The 19081-nt window shown below is 46.4% G+C and overlaps 1 protein-coding gene across 1 annotated transcript; it reads left to right on the forward strand.

Moving 5' to 3' along the window:
* Positions 1 to 602: 602 nt before the first annotated feature.
* Positions 603 to 18143, forward strand: dlgap4a (discs, large (Drosophila) homolog-associated protein 4a). Its single transcript, XM_067239966.1, has 11 exons — positions 603 to 1820; positions 2093 to 2328; positions 3344 to 3494; positions 5320 to 5566; positions 9455 to 9465; positions 12048 to 12428; positions 12527 to 12615; positions 13362 to 13798; positions 14678 to 14769; positions 14971 to 15123; positions 15243 to 18143. Exons 1-11 carry the CDS (start codon positions 603 to 605, stop codon positions 15465 to 15467), a joined length of 3240 nt encoding a protein of 1079 aa, XP_067096067.1. The 3' UTR covers positions 15468 to 18143.
* Positions 18144 to 19081: the final 938 nt, after the last annotated feature.

A 19081-nucleotide genomic window follows, 5' to 3' on the forward strand; every position in this document is an offset into this window, starting at 1 on the left:
ACAACTTTGTATACTAGAGCCAACCTTCTGTCTTCTCTACTTACCGGTAGTGCTGCATTTCTAGGAGGTCCAAGGACGATGTTAATGAGCTACTCCAATGTCTTCATTAACTTAAGTGGATTTGTGGATCTCTCTGTCTCCAAGGCCTCATATTGTACACTGACGACTGTTTTACTGCCAGTTTGTACTGCTTAAGCATACTCTCTGTGAAAGGAGCTAACAGTTGAGGACCGATGAAATCACCAAGATAAAACGGTAACATACAGTATATTGACTGTAGCAATAATCAATGTCCAGCATGTGAATCCTACGACAGTGCAGTTTTACCGTTACATGTTTAAGCTCTTTCATATTTAGTGTTTGTGCTCAAATACACATTAAAATGATATGTGTTGATATGTGTTATGTGATTGCTGTACAATCCGTAGCCTAACTGAAATGTGTATCTATAAGGAAAATATATTCTCAGTATGAGGTCATATACAAGAGAACCCTATGTTTGATAGATATTGTTTTTGTTGTATTGCAGGGTGAGCAATCCAGGGCTGTAGAGCCATCCTGAAAAGAGACATGTTCTAAGGGCGACAGTGTGGCTATCCGTAATGAAAGGGTTAGGAGCCAACCGCAGTCGTCACCTGTCTGACTCCTGTGAGCCCTCAGCAGGCTCCCAGAAGCCCCTCTACCCTCTGACATCCGACCCCCACGGCTTCCTGCTGAGCCCCACCATGAACCATTATGGCACTCTGGACCCCCACATGCACCACTTTCCCCCGCCAAACCACTCCTTACCCCCAGACTGCCTGCTGCCCCTCAACCAGATGTCTAACAGCAGCACCTTCCCCCGCCTGCACTTTAGCTCCCAGGCAGAGCGCGAGCAGGGGGACTGCTCCCAGGGCTGCATGGTGCCTGGTGGGGCTGGGGCAGGGAGTAGCAGGGCTGGCACTCTGTCCAACTCAATGTCTATGGGTATGGGTCTAGGCCTCGGCCTCAGTGGAGCCCCCATGATCACCAGTGGCTCAGCCACCATCTCCTCTGCAGCCGCAGCCAAGATGAACCGGCTGCCCTCCAACCTGCTGGACCAGCTGGAGAGACACCTGCCTCTGCAGCGAGACGGCTTCAGCACGCTGCAGTTCCACCGCGGCCGCGTGTCCAAGCAGCGCAGTGAGAGCCCTGGACGCATACGCCACCTGGTTAACTCTGTTCAGAAGCTTTTTGCCAAATCCCAGTCTCTGGAGAGCTCGGCGGTCAAAGGCAGCACGAACGGGCGCTCTGCAGGAGGAGGGGTGGGAGGAACGGTGGGGGGTGGGGAGGACGGGACCAGACAGACCCGCAGGAGCAAGAGCAAGGACAGGGCTAAGACTGAGGGGACAAGGCAAAGACCCCGGCCAAATTCTCTGGGACTTTGGAGCTCTGATGACACCCTGGACAGTGACACTATTAAAGCTGGGACTATTGCCGTTGGCTACCGCAACCCCTTGAGCATGATGACTCTGGGCAGGGCAGTGTCGGACAGCCAGGCCCCACCGAGGCATGTCCCACAAGGATATCATACCATTTCCGCCCACACCCTCAAGACCTCCAAGAGCAGCAGTGACCTGAAGTACTTAGCCTGTCCCTCTGCACTGATGGGCACGCGGGGAGAGGAGGGTGGAGGCAGGGAGGCAACGCTTGTGAAGAGGGGCTCCTGGTCCACGCTCACCCTCAGTCAGGCCAGGCAAGTTATACAGAAGGGCTCAGCTACAGTCAACAGGACACTGCTGTCCAAGTCCAAATCATGTCACCAGGACCTGGCATGTCAATACCTCCAGGTAGGAGAGACTGTGAGTATTTACAAAAGCACTTCTCATTTTTTTAGAGTTCGGATCAACATAATCTCAGTTTCTTCCTAAACTGGTATTTAGATTCAATTGACCCAAAACGTCATGAGCCATGAAGCCTTTCACCACGTTTACATACCTTACAAATTACTACCCTCCATTATTTAGTTGTATATATTTAAAATATAGGCTGAAGGTGAGATGATAAAGTCTTACCCAGGTGTGTGTGTTCAGACTGGCCTTGCCAATCAGAGGTGTGTGTGTGGATGCTGTAGGTGCCGCTGGGGGACTGGAGTGCCACTCTGGGACGGGGCCGTCCTGGTGGCACCGAGATCCCCTGTCGGAGGATGCGCAGCGGCAGCTATGTGAAGGCCATGGGGGACCTAGAGGACAGCGAGGACTCGGAGGGAAGCCCCAAACCCTCACCTAAGAGCGCTGCCCGTCGCCAGAGCTACCTGAAGGCTACTCAGCAGTCTCTGAGTGAGCAGCAGCCGCCCCCACCGCCACGAAAGTGAGTCACTCAAACAGTAACAAGCATGCTCACCGTACTAGAATGGAAAACAATGCTAAGGCGGATTCATTCTCATGGATCTGTCATCGACAGGCGGGTAAATCTGCCTCTCGTGGCATGAATCAAAGTTGTCACCACCAGTGGACAGCAGGTGGCAGCATCCTGTCATCTGTGTCTATTGTCCATGTTGTTGAACCAAACAATTATTAAGCTTGACAAATACACCTCTCCTGTCCTGTCTTTCGAAAGAAAAACTAAACAAATATATTTATATTTAGACAAAAAGAATAGACATAAGGGAAGCTCCCTTCTAACCAAGGATACTGTCTCAAAAGATACATATGACGTTACAAGGTGAAAACGATTTTGTAATGTGCTTTGGTACTCCCTGGCCTCCCGTCCACCCACACGGACAGGCCCCGTGGCTACGCCCTCATGCAGAAGGACTTTGGGGTTCTGTGGTCTCCACTGCAGAATGCATGCTCAATGCAGCATCTGAGGTCAGTGCCACCCAGAAGGAGGCAGCTCGACCCTCCTCTCACAGTGCCCCCCCCCCCCTGTCACTGCTACATCTCTCTAACCTGCCCAGTGCTTTGTCTCCCTGCCCCTGTACTAGCAGGGGCTCAGTGATGTGTTACTGCTCCGGTTACTAAGCCACCCCCCTCACTTCTCACCTCCCCGTCCTCGTCCCTCCCTACACACTAACAGGTACTTTTTCCACTCAGAACAGAGGAAACATATCTATTTAGATTTGTAATCTGAAAACAAATACAATCAATTCTGCTATTTAATTGTTTTTATTTCAAATTAATGATTCAGTGTTTCCTCTGTGCTGTCATTTTGAACCCAACACAAGCTGCTGTTCCTCCCATATCACTGGCATTTGATTTATTTAAATCACAAGGCCATTATACTGTGATTCAAAGGTAGATGAGAACTAAAAGATGAATCATTTGTCTTTCTCACATGCATCTCACTGCTTTGGGGTGACTAAAACTCTTAACTGCCCTCACAGCTGTCTCCCATCCCTGAGAGAGTTGGCCAGCAACCGAAGCCTGGACAACCTGGACTGCCTAGTGACCCCAGGGGAGCCTACTGTGCACCACTGGGACAGCGACTTCAACCAAAGCTTTGTCACACTGGGCAGAGGCATGGGCTGTGGGCAGGTGTGTACCCTCCCACAACAGTCTCACAGTTTTAGCAAAATTCTATTTCCATAAGTGTTTCCATGTTTGTTTCTCAAGCAAAATCTACAGCACATTACATGTACAGGATGTATTTTCATATTTGTATTACAGTTTACCACAGAACAACAGACAGAAACAAGATCACATTTCAAATATTTAAATGGAAATAATTTTACAGATAAAGAATGGCCTGAGACCTCAGAAAGACTGTCATAAATACCCCAAACATGGTACAGACAGGAGCCAGTGGGATGTCTAAATGGAGAAAGTCAGGATAATCTTTCTATGATAGAACATTTCAGATTATGTGTGTGGTGAAATGTTGGTTGGTTAAATATGGAGTAAGCCTGCAGAAACAGGAAAGGAAAGTATGCTTGACAGTAAACTGGAACATTTGGTCCAATCTAATCCTGAGGAGGTTCTGTTTGCAGCTAAGTCAGTAGACTCCAACTCACAAGCAGCCCGGACACTAGTGATACTAATGGATACTAATAGATGGCATCAAATTGTTGATGACAGCCATGGACTTGTTCTCCTGACCTCAGGAAGTACTTACTGTTTTCAAATGTAATAAGATTGAATTATGTTTAAATTGAGATGACAAAGCAATTAATGGTTTCACATAAGAGAGTATCGAAAGAAAGGTATCTGCATAGTATTTTTGATGGATCTATTGTAACTACAAATTCCAACACTGGTTTATCCCTGATGGAGTAAAGTTGTTCCACCATAGGATTCTACTGGATTTTCGATGGAGGTATACTTAGAGAATTTGAATGTACAATGTTTTAAGACCATCTTCATATTGATGCTCTCTCCATGAGGGCTTTTCAGAGCAAAGTCAACAACAGATGACAAGGTGGGTAGGTTAGAAGTAGCAGGGGCTCTCTGACCTGCTGAAGACTTGACTGAAGACACCAGTCTCATGGAAATATTGCGGAAATATTGTCTCCAAAGGATGCTATACCACTTGGTGATTCCAACAGTATGAAGAAACTGTATGTCCTCACACTACAGTGAAAGCTTGTCCCTTCAGGCTGAACAAACAGAAACTCTCCCTTTGCCGCTATCACCATAAAACCTCTCGCTCTTCCACCAAGTGCTGGACCTGGGATATGATAAGAGGCAGTTCATTCTGCCTCCAGTTCTCTGCTGCTGCTGTTCAAACAGTGAAAACGTCCTTTATCACAGCATGGAGAGGCTAAGTTGACTCAGATGGACAATCTCTTTACAAGACTTCCTGGTTCCCGTCCCTTGACTGCGTTTAACCGTATGATTTGTTCTTGTTGAAGGATCTAACCTGAATTACCTTTAACCCGACGCCACTAAAGTAGCACGATGTAGAGTAGAGGGCACTTTAGGGGCTCTAATGCTTCTCAATAATTGCACTAGCTCCTGGCACCACAAAAACAGTGGCAAAAGCTGCTTGCTGAACACTGCAGAACCAGTTGGTGGTTTGCAGTTCACTGATTTTACTGCTGAAATTAAAACAAATTAGTGACAGAAATACATTTGCTATGATAAGTGCTCTAAATCAAAGTACAAAAAATCTTTCTTGAATTGTGTCATTATCCTTGGACCTATTTTCCATTGGAGACAGAGAACACATACTCTGGAGTTTGTTAGGTAAATCTAACAGCTCAGTAATATTATTCAACATCTGGTGTTGAGGGAAACAGGACACTTCACACTCTGCCTTGATAACCCACACCCCTGCAGCATGCCTCGCCACCCCAAGCTGGCCATCACCTCCCCTCACAGACGGAGGGCTAGTAGTCGCATGATTGTCAGTCCTCGGCCTCAGCGAGTCAACCTGCACGTGTCCTTTCAGGTGTGTGGGCAGGGCTGTGGGCATGGCATGCCCTACTGTGAGGTGGAGTCCCAGGCGGTGGAGGCTCTGGATCTGCCCATGCCCACATGCTTCCGCTCCCGCAGCCACAGCTACCTGAGGGCCATCCAGGCTGGCTGCTCCCAGGACGAAGATACAGCCTCCGCAGACTCAGACTCACCACCGCCCACCACCACAGGCTGCACCTACTCCTCCAGCACCAGTGAGTACTAATCTGGAGATGGATGGCTAGAGCACGTCAGACAAAGACAAATTACAGCTATTTCACATTAGTCACTTCTTCTGACTCTGGCCTTATGTAGCTACTTCATTTGAATAGTTTGGTCTGGAATCATATCTTTCATCTCGTGAATTGCCTTCCTGGAATATTGTTAGCTCACAAAGCAGGTTTTACAATAAACATATTATGTAGTTGCCATTTTGTCCATATCCATATGCAAAGTGAGATGGAAATCAATGTGAGGGAACACATAACACACACACACACGTTTTCTATTTTCCCAATTGTAGGCTACCCAAAGGTAGGCTTTGTAGTCAGTTGCACTTTTGTGGTTTTTGTGTATTTGTTAAGGCTGATGAAAGGCCATCACCCATATGCAGGTAACAACTAACCCAGCGGAGCAAAAAGGGCTAACTTGAACTGCGTCTCACTGTGCTATTTTAATGCATGAATGCAGTCTTTACTGAACAAAAGAGCCGAGATACTAGACGAATTGCTCCAGGCTTGTGGGGTTGTTGTGGCTGTAGTTTAACTAGGAAGCCAACATTGGGAGGGAGGCTGGGGTTTTTGTTTAGGATAATTTGTAGGCATGCAAAGACAAAGTATCCGAGATGGAGCACGCACAGTGCAATCGATATTGTGCTGAGATCATTATGATACATGTTTGTGGAAGCATAGATACACGGGGATGGAGGATTTAGGACAATATGGGGGAGATAAGATATACATTTTGACTGTAGCCCATATGCTTGGTGTGACCGGAGCCTCTGCTCCTACTGAAAATACACCGTTTTTTTCTGCCGGCTTTTCATTTGATTGAAGACTTTATAATATAACGATCGAGGATATATATAAAGTGTAACCAATCGGATTCGTGATCGATGAGATTGAAGACAACAGCCATCCAATAATATTGTAGATGGAAGCTGTCTTGAGAAGCTGGGCTCCAATCCTCTATTGTTAAGGGCGTGTACACACGATTCCTTTCTTCAACCAACGTTGTGAACTATCTACTGTAGTGGTGGTGGCACCATACCGTCTTCTCTTCTCCATCAATACAGCAAATAACGATTGAGCCGAGCATTTATTTTCTCATACCCATAACAGTAAGATTTAAGATTTTCTTTGCTTGTTTCTCTGTGTTTTGAAAATATCACTTTCCACAAAACGTTGCTTGCGGTTTCGTATTCGAGCTAACGTTGGTTAGCTAACCAACGTGGACCCGTCAGAGATTAGCTAGCCTAGACAGACCAGACAGTCCGGTGTTGTCTAGCAACGTAGCTGCTAGCTAATGATTTTGGACACCAGCAATCAAGACCCGACACGTTTTATTGAGAAGGAATTATATTTTAGAGGTAACGTTAGCTAGCAGGCTATGAAAGAAAGATTAACGTCAATGACCGCTAGCTAATCTAAATAAATACATTTGGTCCCGTAGTGCCAGTAGCTTTTCTAACCACGAAGCATACGGACTCCACTAGCCTGCTAACTGTCTGTCGTGTTGGTAATCACGTAACCTTACACTAGCTCAGCTAACGCTAAGTTGCCCTGGTTGCAAGTTGGAAGCATTTTGTGTGTCATTTGTAGTCCTAGGTTTCTTCCTCATACTTGCTAAACGTGAAACAGACAGCAACAGTCATCATTAACGTGTGTTAGATACCGATTGTATGTCGTGAAGCGCAGCCTTTTTTGAGTTAGTGCTATCAAATCGTTGCTAGACCAATTCAGTGTGTGGATGCTATTCATCAAGCTTGTGCTTTTCAAGCTAGTAGTAGCTAGCTGGTTGTATACGCCCTGAGATTTCGTCTACTTAAGTCAACTTATCCTCTGTCATGGGGTATGATTGGTATTTAGGTATGATTTGTCCTCGCCTGGTGTTGCCGCTTTAATCATATTCAGATTAACATGCTGGTGGGGCATAATCAAACTTTGGTCATGTCATATGTGGGGTGAGCTCTGTCTGTGGAACGTTGGATAGCTTTCTCCTGAGTCCGGTCTGTTGCGGTAAACACCTTTTGTGGCGTGCTTTTTTCATTTACTTTTCTGATAGCAAAATACGTTGTTTACTTCACAACTTCATGTCAGTTGGAGTGCAGTTGCTATTTTGGGCACAGTCCCTTGAGGGGTCCCTCTGGTTAGTAAAAGCAATGTAGCTAGAAAGAAGATCAATTATTTAGTCTCATGCCCTGTACAAACAGAAGCACAAACTTAGCTGTTAGACAGTTAAGCATTTCTGAAAGCTTTCAGCCTGTCACTGTCTAATGTTTCTCTCTCAACATCTCATTTTGTAGCCTAGCTTTGTTGGAAGTTGAACCAATATAGCATCTCTCTTGGCTGTAAAGTGTTGGATTGGATTTAAAATGGTGGGGATATGTGTTACAATGTCATGGGAATTAGGCAATTCATGCTATCAAAATGTAATTCACTTTTAAAGTAAATGTGGTCAGCCAATGCCCATTGTAAGAGATGAAAAAACAAACAAACAAAAAAGTGCTCATGCACAGACATCAAGTCACACCTAGTGGCATTACTCCCATGCTCATTCACTCATTGATGAGGTCATTCATGAGTCAGTGGGTGGTTTCACTGTAGTTTTACCAGGGACCTTCCTAAAGATAGTCTAAAGAGCTATTGGAGGGTACTGTTGGGGTGTGTACATGGCAATATACAATGATATACACCACTGTATCATTTAGGAGCACAAGGCTGTCTAATAAAGCTGACCATGATGTTGGCCTAACCTATTCTCTCCTGAAGGATTTTAGACAGTGATCAGAATTATGTGGGACTTTGACTTCTGCGTATCTCTTGCATTAGGCAGTATAATCATAAATCATGAACCTAATTTGATATGTCAGAATTTTCCCAAACGAAAGTCGCACATGGCTATGTCAGTGTCATGTCCTTCTGCAGTTGAATTCCTACAACAGTCTGAGGGAGTTTAGGACTTTCTTAAGCCTTGTCCTCAGGGCCTACTGCCCTGCATATTTTTTTAAGTTTCCCTGCTCTGACATACCTGATTCAAACAAATGGGTCTTGACAACCCGTTCATTTGATTTGGGAGTGTTATAATAAAGACTGGTCTATGCCCCTTATGCAGAGAGTGACCAGTTAGGCTACACTCTTAGAATGTGTCATCGTACTTGGGTGTGTAACTCACTAAACTACAGGAACTTGTGTTTTGTATGTGCTTTTGCTATGTGTGGATACTTAGTAAGTCTTTCTGATAGTGTAGTAGTAGAATTAGATTATAGATGTACAAGATTGTCCCCTCACAGCTTCCATCCCCTGATCCCTAAAGAGCAGGTTCTGTCAGTTGAGTTACATCAGCTAATAAAGCTCTCACCTAACCTGACACCAATCCCACAAGCCAGGCTGGAAACACCACAGGACGTCGCCTTAAGCATCTCAATACCTCTCAGTGGAAATGCATCACTCTGCACTAATCAGTTGAGGCAGGGCCGGACATATGCAATAGAGAAGAACTGGTTTCAAAATGTTTGGTCATTGGATAGAGACATAATCTCCCATCCTTTTGTTTGTTAATTTGTGTGAATTTTTTAACTTTTCCTTTCATTTTGCTGTGGCCGCTCTCAGCCTAGCCTTGTCCTTTAACTGCTCTGGTAGCTTATCTGCCTGTCTTACCAAACCAGGATAACTTCAGCAATTTTGTGTCCCCAGTCCAGCCTCTGTCTGACTTTTAGCTGCCACATTTGTCAACATGACCCAGGCCAGTTCTCTAGCAGCCTGTCAGCCTGCAGTCACACTGTGATCGTCCTGCTGCTGACCTGGCTGGAGAGGAGCCTGTGACAGCCTGCAGTGTCAGGACCAGTCGGACACTGGGAACTCTCAGCGGTGATCAGTATGGAGACTCCAACAGAGTGCCTCCAGGTTGCGATACAACAGTCAGCACAGTTTCCTTCCCCACCAGCATTGTGAGGCCACACAATGTGACGCCGAGGGCTCCACTAAAACAAGCCTGACAGGATTTAAACCGCTAAGATCCCCAAGGCTTGTCCCAGAATGGAGGAGAGACAGATCACTAAACTTTAAGCAACTTTCTAACATGGCCATATTGAGGGTGCAATGTGAATGGTTCACTGTCCTTCTGTCCTGTGCTGGCCTTTCTTTAACCAGCTGTATACTGGGCCCATTAGTGGTAATGGAATGCCTCCCTTGCAGTACGGCTGTTAGAGGCAGTGTGTTTCCTGAGGCTGCTGCTGCATTGCTCTCAATGAGTGATCCAATTGAATTAACATGAAGATCATCGGGTTGTTGACAGAGTTGTAATGGATGTTAAGTGCTGTCTGAGCAAGATAAACCTTGGGAGGAGCCCCACAGATGAGTGACCCAGACCTTCTATTCTCCAAGTACCTGACACTCACCATAGCCAGAATTGAACTTGTCAACACTGATGCTTTAGGCCTAATCTGGCACACCTCCTTGGTGTGACGGTTTGGACACTGTGTGAGTGGTGATTCAGTTAGGCTAGTCCTGTGTTGTCACAGGGCGAGGCAGAGCTGTTGTCTGTACTGACGTTGTCATGCCGAAGGCACAGAGGCATGGCCGGCACAGGCCCAGGCATCCAGACAGAGAGGCATGGCCGGCACAGGCACAGGCCCAGGCATCCAGAGGTTGTGGGCAGTTGATCCAACTTGTAATCTCCCACTGGCAACCAGCCCTTAGGTGACGGAGATCCGGCGCACATTTAGGTCAAGTGGGAAAACATCCAGTCTGGAGGGAGCAGCTTAACAGACACAGTTTGGGTCTACTTACATTTAAGTGAGTGTTGAAATGCCATTCTGTTCATTTGTGCGTGGATAGATGAGAACTTTTGAACTTATGTTAGTTATCTATATGAACAGGGGTAGTATAAAGTGTAAGCTTCAGATAAGACAACAATTGTAAAACAGTTTGTTGGAATGTAAGCTTATGGTCTGACAGACACGTGTATGTTCATGTTTCAGGCACAAAGAAACAAATGTCAGAGGCTAGTACTTGGGGCTCAACATGGCACATTAATGAACTTGTGGGATCTCACGCGTCTATCCTGGGCATTTCAGGAATGTCTCAATCTCTGTGAATAAATGTCTCCTTTTGTCCTCAGCTGGCTGGATTCCCAGATCCGGCCTGTTGCAGCGATTACAGTGTGTGGGATATCTGTAGTCCTGGCTACTGGGAGGCATGTGTTTCTGCATGCACATTACACGCACACATATTTTAGAGTTTTTGATTTTTAATTTTTTTAGCCTAAAGCTTTATGGCAGAGATCACATGTTGAAATGGTGTTAGACCTGTATCTGCTACAGATGGGGACTGCTGGATAGACATTCCCTTGTGGATGGGTAAGGGAAGAATGTTAGAAGAATTTCTGGTCATACTGCTTCCTTATTGGCCTGTGACTATGCCTATGCAATAGCTGATTTCTCTGCCAGTTCCTCATCTCTGTTAGTTCAATGTTCTCCCATCTTCAGAGCCCAGCCAGCCAGCGGTTAAAAGTGGCATCCATTCAAAATAGCTCTCCCCCTTCCATGTGTGTCAACATTAAGAAAGCTTGCATGCCTTCCTAGTGTTTATTCTAGTTCCTGTGTTCCACCCACAGCAGCCCTGCAATCATCTAGTGATGACAGTCAAGAGGGCAGGGCCCCCCTCTCTCCAGCCCCCCTCATTCTGCTCGGCACTGAGTCACAACCAGTCCTGCTGGCTGGTAATCCCCCTCACTGGCATAGCTACTGGATGTGCTGTCTGGTGGATGTCTCATGATTGTTGGTCAGGATGTATCATATAATTCCGACTTGATCTTTAGTCTGGAAAACTCTATCCCATGCAATGATGTGGTGATCTCATCTGGAGATTAAAGGTGGGGTCAATGATCAACAGCCTCCCATGTATAAACATGCAGCAGCACAGATTGTTTACGCCTCCTCTACTTTCCCTGATGAATGGGGACAGGAACAGAAACTGGTCTGTAGCTTATCTCTGCATTGTAAGCCTGGATCTAGAGACATTTTGAAATCCCTAGGTGTGTTGTTTGGATGGCTATCATCAAAACACCAGAGCCATGACACCTATCCTGTTTCTTCTTCTGTAACTGGTTGTGAGCTTGTGTCAGACCCAGCGACGAGGCCCTCTCTACCTGACAGTCTGCTGAGAGTGAGGCTGGGAGGGCCGGCAGCTAGAGGAGGCCCCCAGGGACTGACTGACGTCAATGGAACACAACCAGCGGGTTCTCCAAAAACACAGACACTGTTTTTGTTAGCCTAGGGAAAACGATTTAGGACAACTGGCCATGTTAGTAGTTTGGTGTTTGGCCAAAGTCTGTTCTTGATCCTCTGATGAGATGTGATCCACTATCTGTCTAGCTCCATGTTGCTGTCGAATACCTCTTTGTCCATGTGTTTCCTGTAACGATGGTGTCCCCTGTCCTCTCTCTGCAGTCCCAGCGTGTTTCAGCTCCAGTAAGAGGGCCCCTCCCCCGGTCCCCCCACGCACCACCTCCAAGCCCCTGATCTCCGTGACCTTGCAGAGCAGCACAGAGTCGGCCCAGGACACCTACCTGGACGGACAGGACCGCCGCAGCGAGGCCAACAGCCAGTCAGGACGCAGCAACTCCTCTGACAGCCTGTGTAGTACCCTCGCCACCAGCCTCACAAAGGGCAGTAAACCTCCTGTCCCAGGTGCTGCCCCTGTCCCCACTGCTGTCCCTGTCCCCATCCCTACCCCTAGAGACCCCCCCTCCCTGATCAGCCTGCCCCAGAATGACAGTCTGAGTCCAGGCCTCGCCCTTGGAGAGCCCCAGACTGAGACCGTGCCCAAGAGGAAACTCTCCTCTATTGGCATTCAGGTGAGAACCCTTCCCCATATAATCTGCAAGAGATCATGATGCTGTCATGCAAGACGTGAGGTGGGCCACATTATAACTGGCATTTCATTGATTGACAGGTGGACTGCGTTCTGCCAATCCCAAGAGAAGATACGCCCCCTTTGACCAAGTTCCAGTCGATTGGAGTGCAGGTGGAAAACGGCAGGCCGTAAGTAAAAATCAGGATCCCTCTGTGGCAAGTAAGGAGCAGTTCAGATGTGGATTACACAGCTGCTGACCCTAATAGGAAGGGGAAGCTTAGTAATGCATTTGATTTATTAGCGGGGTGTAGTTGCATTTTACAGCTTTACAACCAAATGGTTGTTTCTGCATTAATGCTTTGCTGCCATTTTTTGCGACAAACACATACACCAACACACACACACACAGAGTGACCCTGATTTGTCTGTGTGGCAAATCACAGCATGGTTGTGTGGTAGTGGCCAAGGTCATCCAGCAGTCAGTGTTGGGGCTGGCAGAAGTGGAGTGTATAGTAGTCTGCCTCTGATTGATGGCCCCCTGCCTGTGTTTTGGTCCTACTAAAGGCAGGCGTCTTTTGAGAAACTAGCCAATTGAACCTGCCAAGCACAGTGTAATTTACCTTAATCACATTTGTTAGACTGTGGTGCCTACTTTCACTCCCCTCTCTCTCTCATTCCTATGGGTGCAATCTTTCTGCTTGTTATCTTGTTCTCTTGCACACTCACTCACTCACTCACTCACTCACTCACACTCACTCACTTTGTCTCTCTGCATCTTGCTGTCTCTGTATTTGCAGTGAATGTGCTCTTAGCTTCACTCATGTTCTCCCATCAAATTCCATCCGTGTTGACGGGAATCTATTGAAAAATCTGACCCAGCACTTGAATGCCTACTTACAAACAGCGTGTGTGTGTGTGGCGGCTTTCTCTCCAGACTCAGCCGGGCCAGCAGTATGGCCTCCAGACAGAACACAGAGACGGAGCCCCAGGAGTCACAAAATGCCCTAGCTTCAGAAAACATCACCGCCAACTGTAACAACAGCCAGCCCGCCAATCCATTGCCCCCCAATGGAGAGGACAGCTCCATGGCTCGGCAGCCCCCCAAACATGTCCCCATCCCAGCCCGAGCCGCGTCCTCGCCGCCAGAGACCCTGGATCCGGCCCTGGACCCCTCCTCCCTGCCGCCGCCAGACCCCAGCCTGGAGAGCGACAACGGGAAGGCCCAGGGAGACTGCGGCACGCCCGGCACGCCCACCTGCCTCAGGGACGGCAACTGGTTCCTGAAGCTCCTGCAAGCGGAGACGGGCCGCATGGAGGGCTGGTGTCAACAGATGGAGCAGGAGACCAAAGACAACCAGATATCAGAGGAGGGTAAGACGGAGGAGTACAGTGGCCAGCCTCAGACAGGCCCGCTGCAGACAGGCCAGCCTCAGACTGACCCACTGCAGACTGACCCGCTGCAAACTGGCCAGCCTCAGACTGACCCACTGCAGACTGACCCGCTGCAGACTGTTTTGTTTCAGTAGACTGCAAACGTGACTTCTCACTGTCTGCAAAAAGTCAAGTGGACGTAAATAAATTGCTTCCCTCACTAGCGTTCCTCCAGTGTCTCCTTAGGGTCACTGACATTTGGAAGTAGAATTGAAATGATGATGCGTGTGTCCACGAGGCCCAGCCAGCCTGCGAGCGGCGGCCCCCAGGGGGCTGTCTGGAGAGGACAGGGGGACTGGGCAGGATAGGCTCATTAGGACTAACAGACAGAGGCATGGCTGCTCATTACCTGCCAGAACTGAGGTTGCATTCAGCTCTAATGGAGCCTCTCTCCATTTATCTCTGCCTTTTGATCTTTCCTGATGGCACTCATTCTGTAATACCCTTTCCTCTGTAAAGAGGAGAAAGAGGAATGTGTAATGAACCAGGCTGGTGGGTCTCCCTGCCTCCCCAGTAGTAGAGCGATCGTCTTTCTCATGTTAATGTGGGATTGAACAGAGGCGCACAGTCTCATTTACTGCCCATTAAGAAATAGAAAGAATAAGAAATGAACCTGGAGAATCTGTTTATCCTCCTGAAAGACATGACTACGAGGTGATTATGTTCATGCAGCTTCAGGGCCTGAATGACCACTAGGCAGCCCCCAGAGGAAGGGTTAGAGTGCTGCTGTTTGGCCATGTCTCTTGTCTGCGCCTGCGTTAATGCTAAGTCATTGTCAGTCAGTGTTGTGATGATGTCCCTGTCTGTGTGTCCCTGCAGTGCTGGGGACCGTCCGCAGTGCAGTAGGCAGTGCCCAGCTCCTCATAGCCCAGAAGTTCCAGCAGTTTAGAGGACTCTGCAACGAGAACCTGGTGAGTTGGACAAAGCCCTAAGAGGATTTCCGTAGCTACCTCCTCCTATTACCAACTCAAAATCCCTAGTAATCTCTGCAGCTTGGCTTACCCTGCTGCAGATGTTACTGGAGCCTGCCAGAGGTTGGGACTGTACAAGGGCTCCCCCTGTTGTTGACAGGCCTGTATAACAGGAGGCGACCTATTGTTTCCTCCCCTCAGAACGTGAATGCCAACCCTCGTCCCACGGCTCAGGACCTGGCCGGCTTCTGGGACCTGCTCCAGCTCACCATAGAGGACATCAGCCTGAAGTTTGATGAGCTCTACCAACTCAAAGTCAACAACTGGCAGCTCCCTGAGAAGCAGGACAAGAAGGTATGACTGGGTGCGCGCGCACACACATACAATCAGGCTCCGGGGTGAAATGTTTATGAATGAAGGGGTTTTAAATGTGGCCAGCCTCACGATTCCCCTCTTCTCTCTGTCTGGGTCAGGAGGAGAGAAAGCAGCTCCCGCCGTCTGTGCCAAAGAAGTCGGCCAAGCCCAAGCTGGCTCCAGGGAAGGACAGGAGCGTAGACTCTGCTGTGGACAAGCAGCGGCAGGAAGCCAGGAAACGCCTGATGGCAGCCAAGCGCGCCGCGTCGGTAAGACAGAACTCTGCCACGGAGAGTGCCGACAGCATCGAGATCTACGTTCCTGAGGCCCAGACCCGGCTCTGAGAGTGGACCAGAAGCGTTCCTATACCCCACTGCTTATGAAGGAACATCCTGTCACACACACACACTCTTTCTCACACACACACGCACACACACACACGCGCAGACAGTCAGGGTGCAGGGGCCGGTGCCTGGTGGCAGCCAGGAGGACAGAATAGGAGAGCACAGGACTGAGGAAACTCTACTGAACAATACACACTACCTCCTGGCTGCCATGGAAACAAACTTCAAGAGACGTTTATTACTATTGTTATTATTGTTATTACTCTTAATATTATAATAATAATTATTATTATCTTAAATATATCAAGACTGTCTTAAATGTGCAAGTATCTTGGATAAAGACATCATTTTCTTTGTGAGCTGAAGAATCTTGGTATCCCAGAAGTTTACTGTCACTCTCTGTCACCCTCTCACTCCAGAGTCTGCGGGCAAGTTCTGGCTGCCTCGTTTACGAGTTGAGCGACCACACACTCAGGACATAACACACACACACACACTCACACACACACACACACACACACAATGAACACAGATAAATACACACACAGGTGTACTCACTGTCTGTCCTCAGTCTTCCTGTTATCTCTTTGTATTAGGCCTACCACTCATGGTTGTGGTGTGTAAGCTTAAATGTGTAAAATGGACTATGAGATGGTGTTGATATATGCCCAGAGGACAACCGTAGCATATAAATATATATAGATAGATAGATATATATCTCACTGGTTATACCATGTTCATTTTTTAAATGTTCTTTACCAGATTGTTTGTTAGACAAGGTCAGTGTTCAGTACTACGGTAGTTTTTTATAGACAAAGTACATGTAATGTCATGATATTCACACACAATGCAATCATTCACTCCATCTCTTTCACAAACACACACTATACTGTCAGTGTTTGTGCAGAGCTGTGATTTGAACAAGTCTTATATTTGTTTGAGACAGAGAGAAATGACTATGGCCAGTTGATGTGTACAACAAAGGAATGTATGGACTGGTATGCATTGAAAAACGAACTTGACTCCTCCCATTCACCCAGATCAAGTTTGCTCACCTCTAGTTTTCCTGATCATTCTTTTTCAACCTTCATTGGACCCCAATATAATGCAGGGGACCTAGAGTTGGACCACTGTTTATAAAACATTCCCATTAAACTCAACTAAAATTCCCCTACATGAGCTGTCAGCAGCATTGCATCCGTTTGATTTAAGGGTGATGGTGGTAGAGAACTGGCTGTAAGCTCGCTCAGTGTGGCGACAGACTGGCCTCTGAATAATCCATGTCAGCTTGGCATGCAGTCGTTTTTACTATAAATTAAGCAATAGCCAAATTAAAAAGTGCATTCAAGCTAGTAACATTTCAATTATTCTGGTGCCAAGTCCAAACCAACCAACAACACAGCCCTTGTGAACTTGCTGGGAGGTGCAGATTGGTTCTCATGGCGGGAGTCAGTGTTTGGACCAAGTTTTTTCTCAGGGCCAGCGCTCAGTCACTTATCAAACCAACTGGAAGACTTTCAACCACTGCTTGATATGACAATGCCAACTAAATACCAATACATGTTGGTCATTGACAGTAAAACACAATATTTTACTGTCCCTAAGATATGAGCTCAAAGATAGTCTTAGACTTGTGGTCATGTACTAATTGTCATTGAGGCTGCTCAAGGTCATTTAATGTTGTCAGTCTGGCATGTGGCAGCTTCGCTTCTCATCCCTGTTCACAGAAGTGTAATGGTGACATTCAGGGACTACGGTACACTTTAACTTAGTTTTGTATGAGGCATTTTCAGTGGTTGTTTTAGGATTGTAATTTAGATTTGACAACCAGCACAAAAAAGAAGAAAACAAATTCAAAATTTTCCACCAATCTGGTTTTCTCATTCTTAAAGAAAGAAAATAGTTGGTGCTACATAAATTTGGTGCTTATGCTGTGGTGTTGTGTTGACAATGATAATTTTGCCATAGTTGAAAAAGAGGACTATCACATATTGTAATTTAAATGGTTTTGTTTCTGTGTCTTAGTTTTCCACCTTGTCTTTGAAGTTTGCAGTTGCGTCTGCCCTACAGGGATTTAAAAGCATGTTTGTTGTACAAACACATGCTTACACCACTCCTCTTGCTTATGAATCCATGTGGGGACTTTCACACTTCAATGGAAGTTTTTATTTCAGATTTGGATGCATTGGCAACACTTCCTGCATGGATGAAGTATCATTTGAATGTGTTGATTGGTTTAGTCCAGAAACCAGACCTACCATAGCACCATTGTCCTCAGTGACACTGAAATTGCCTGAAGACAATTTTACTCACACTAACATTAGGCTTCTTAGAGCCTCCAACACGTCTTATTATTTAATGTCCTAATGGATTGCCTAAGTGATAGGGACTGGGTCTGGGGACGTTTCAGAAGGAGGCCAGTCAACGGCACAGCCTGTCTACCAGAAGAGCTGGCTCTCCACCTACTGGTCATCATCTGCATTACATGGTTGGTTCACTGCTGTTCTGCCCAGTTATGTATTTTTGAGCTCATAATGACAAACTAGGTGGATTAGAACTGGTGCAGCTGAGACAGTACCACAATGTAGATTTTTTATATTTGTTTATTTGTGATACATCAACAATGGATGTGTACATTTCATTGTCCAAAAAATCATTAAACATCCCTTTATTACATCTCCTTGTCATAATCATTACTGACTTAATTTGCAACAATACTTATCCTAATAAGTAATATAAGCTCAAATGTAAATGTAAATTACTTAAAACATTAACTTATGAAGACGGTACCTATTTGCTTGTGACCTTGTAAAGCAGCAATTTTTTTATTCAGAAATGAATTCAAAGATTCTATAAATATTTCTTGACACTACTGTTTGATAAATGCTGTAGAGATCTCAATACTATGTGAGAACAAAAGATTAAAATGAAGGTGAATTGAGACTATGCAGCAGGGTTTGTTCCAGACTTCAGTTTGTTCTCCTGTTCTGGAATGTAAGGCAGATCTCTGGTGCACCCCTCCCATCTTCATGATCCATCCCTCATGAGGCTGGCCTGATCAGGGACCCTCAGGCAGTGAGTAAACCGACCAGTCTTAAGTAATTAAGGGCTATTATGGACACATGGCTGGAAGCGACAGTTAGTACAGTATCGGATCCTATGAACCTTGTGACTATTGTGAACACATAACGATTTGGTCACAACAGATAGGAATCGAAAAGGTCTGGATTTATATGAACTTTGTTTCCATGAGTCTCTTCAGGGTATGGGACAGGACAGACCATTTCACCATTATCCATTTTGTGTTTTTGAATAAACACAATCCTTTTAACCATGTGTAGGTTAGTTGCCAGAATTCTCTTCCTGAAAGCAAAACTGGTTGATGGTCATTACTTTACAATGCAAAGTAATTGACCTGCTTCACAAAACAAGCACATATTCTACTGGTGAAGGGGAAGGGAAGGTAGGAAGGTGTTAAATCTGTAATAGTACAGTATAGGTACTAATAGGTAGACTGTGAGGGTTTTATTTGAAGGAATAAAGAAGTGGCTTCCAATAAACCGTTTGTTTGTCTTTTTTTGCAATGAGAGAGCAGGGAGGACAAGGTGAGAAGA

The sequence above is a fragment of the Osmerus mordax genome, chromosome 7 (assembly GCF_038355195.1).
Source record: "Osmerus mordax isolate fOsmMor3 chromosome 7, fOsmMor3.pri, whole genome shotgun sequence".
NCBI classification, from domain to species: domain Eukaryota; kingdom Metazoa; phylum Chordata; class Actinopteri; order Osmeriformes; family Osmeridae; genus Osmerus; species Osmerus mordax.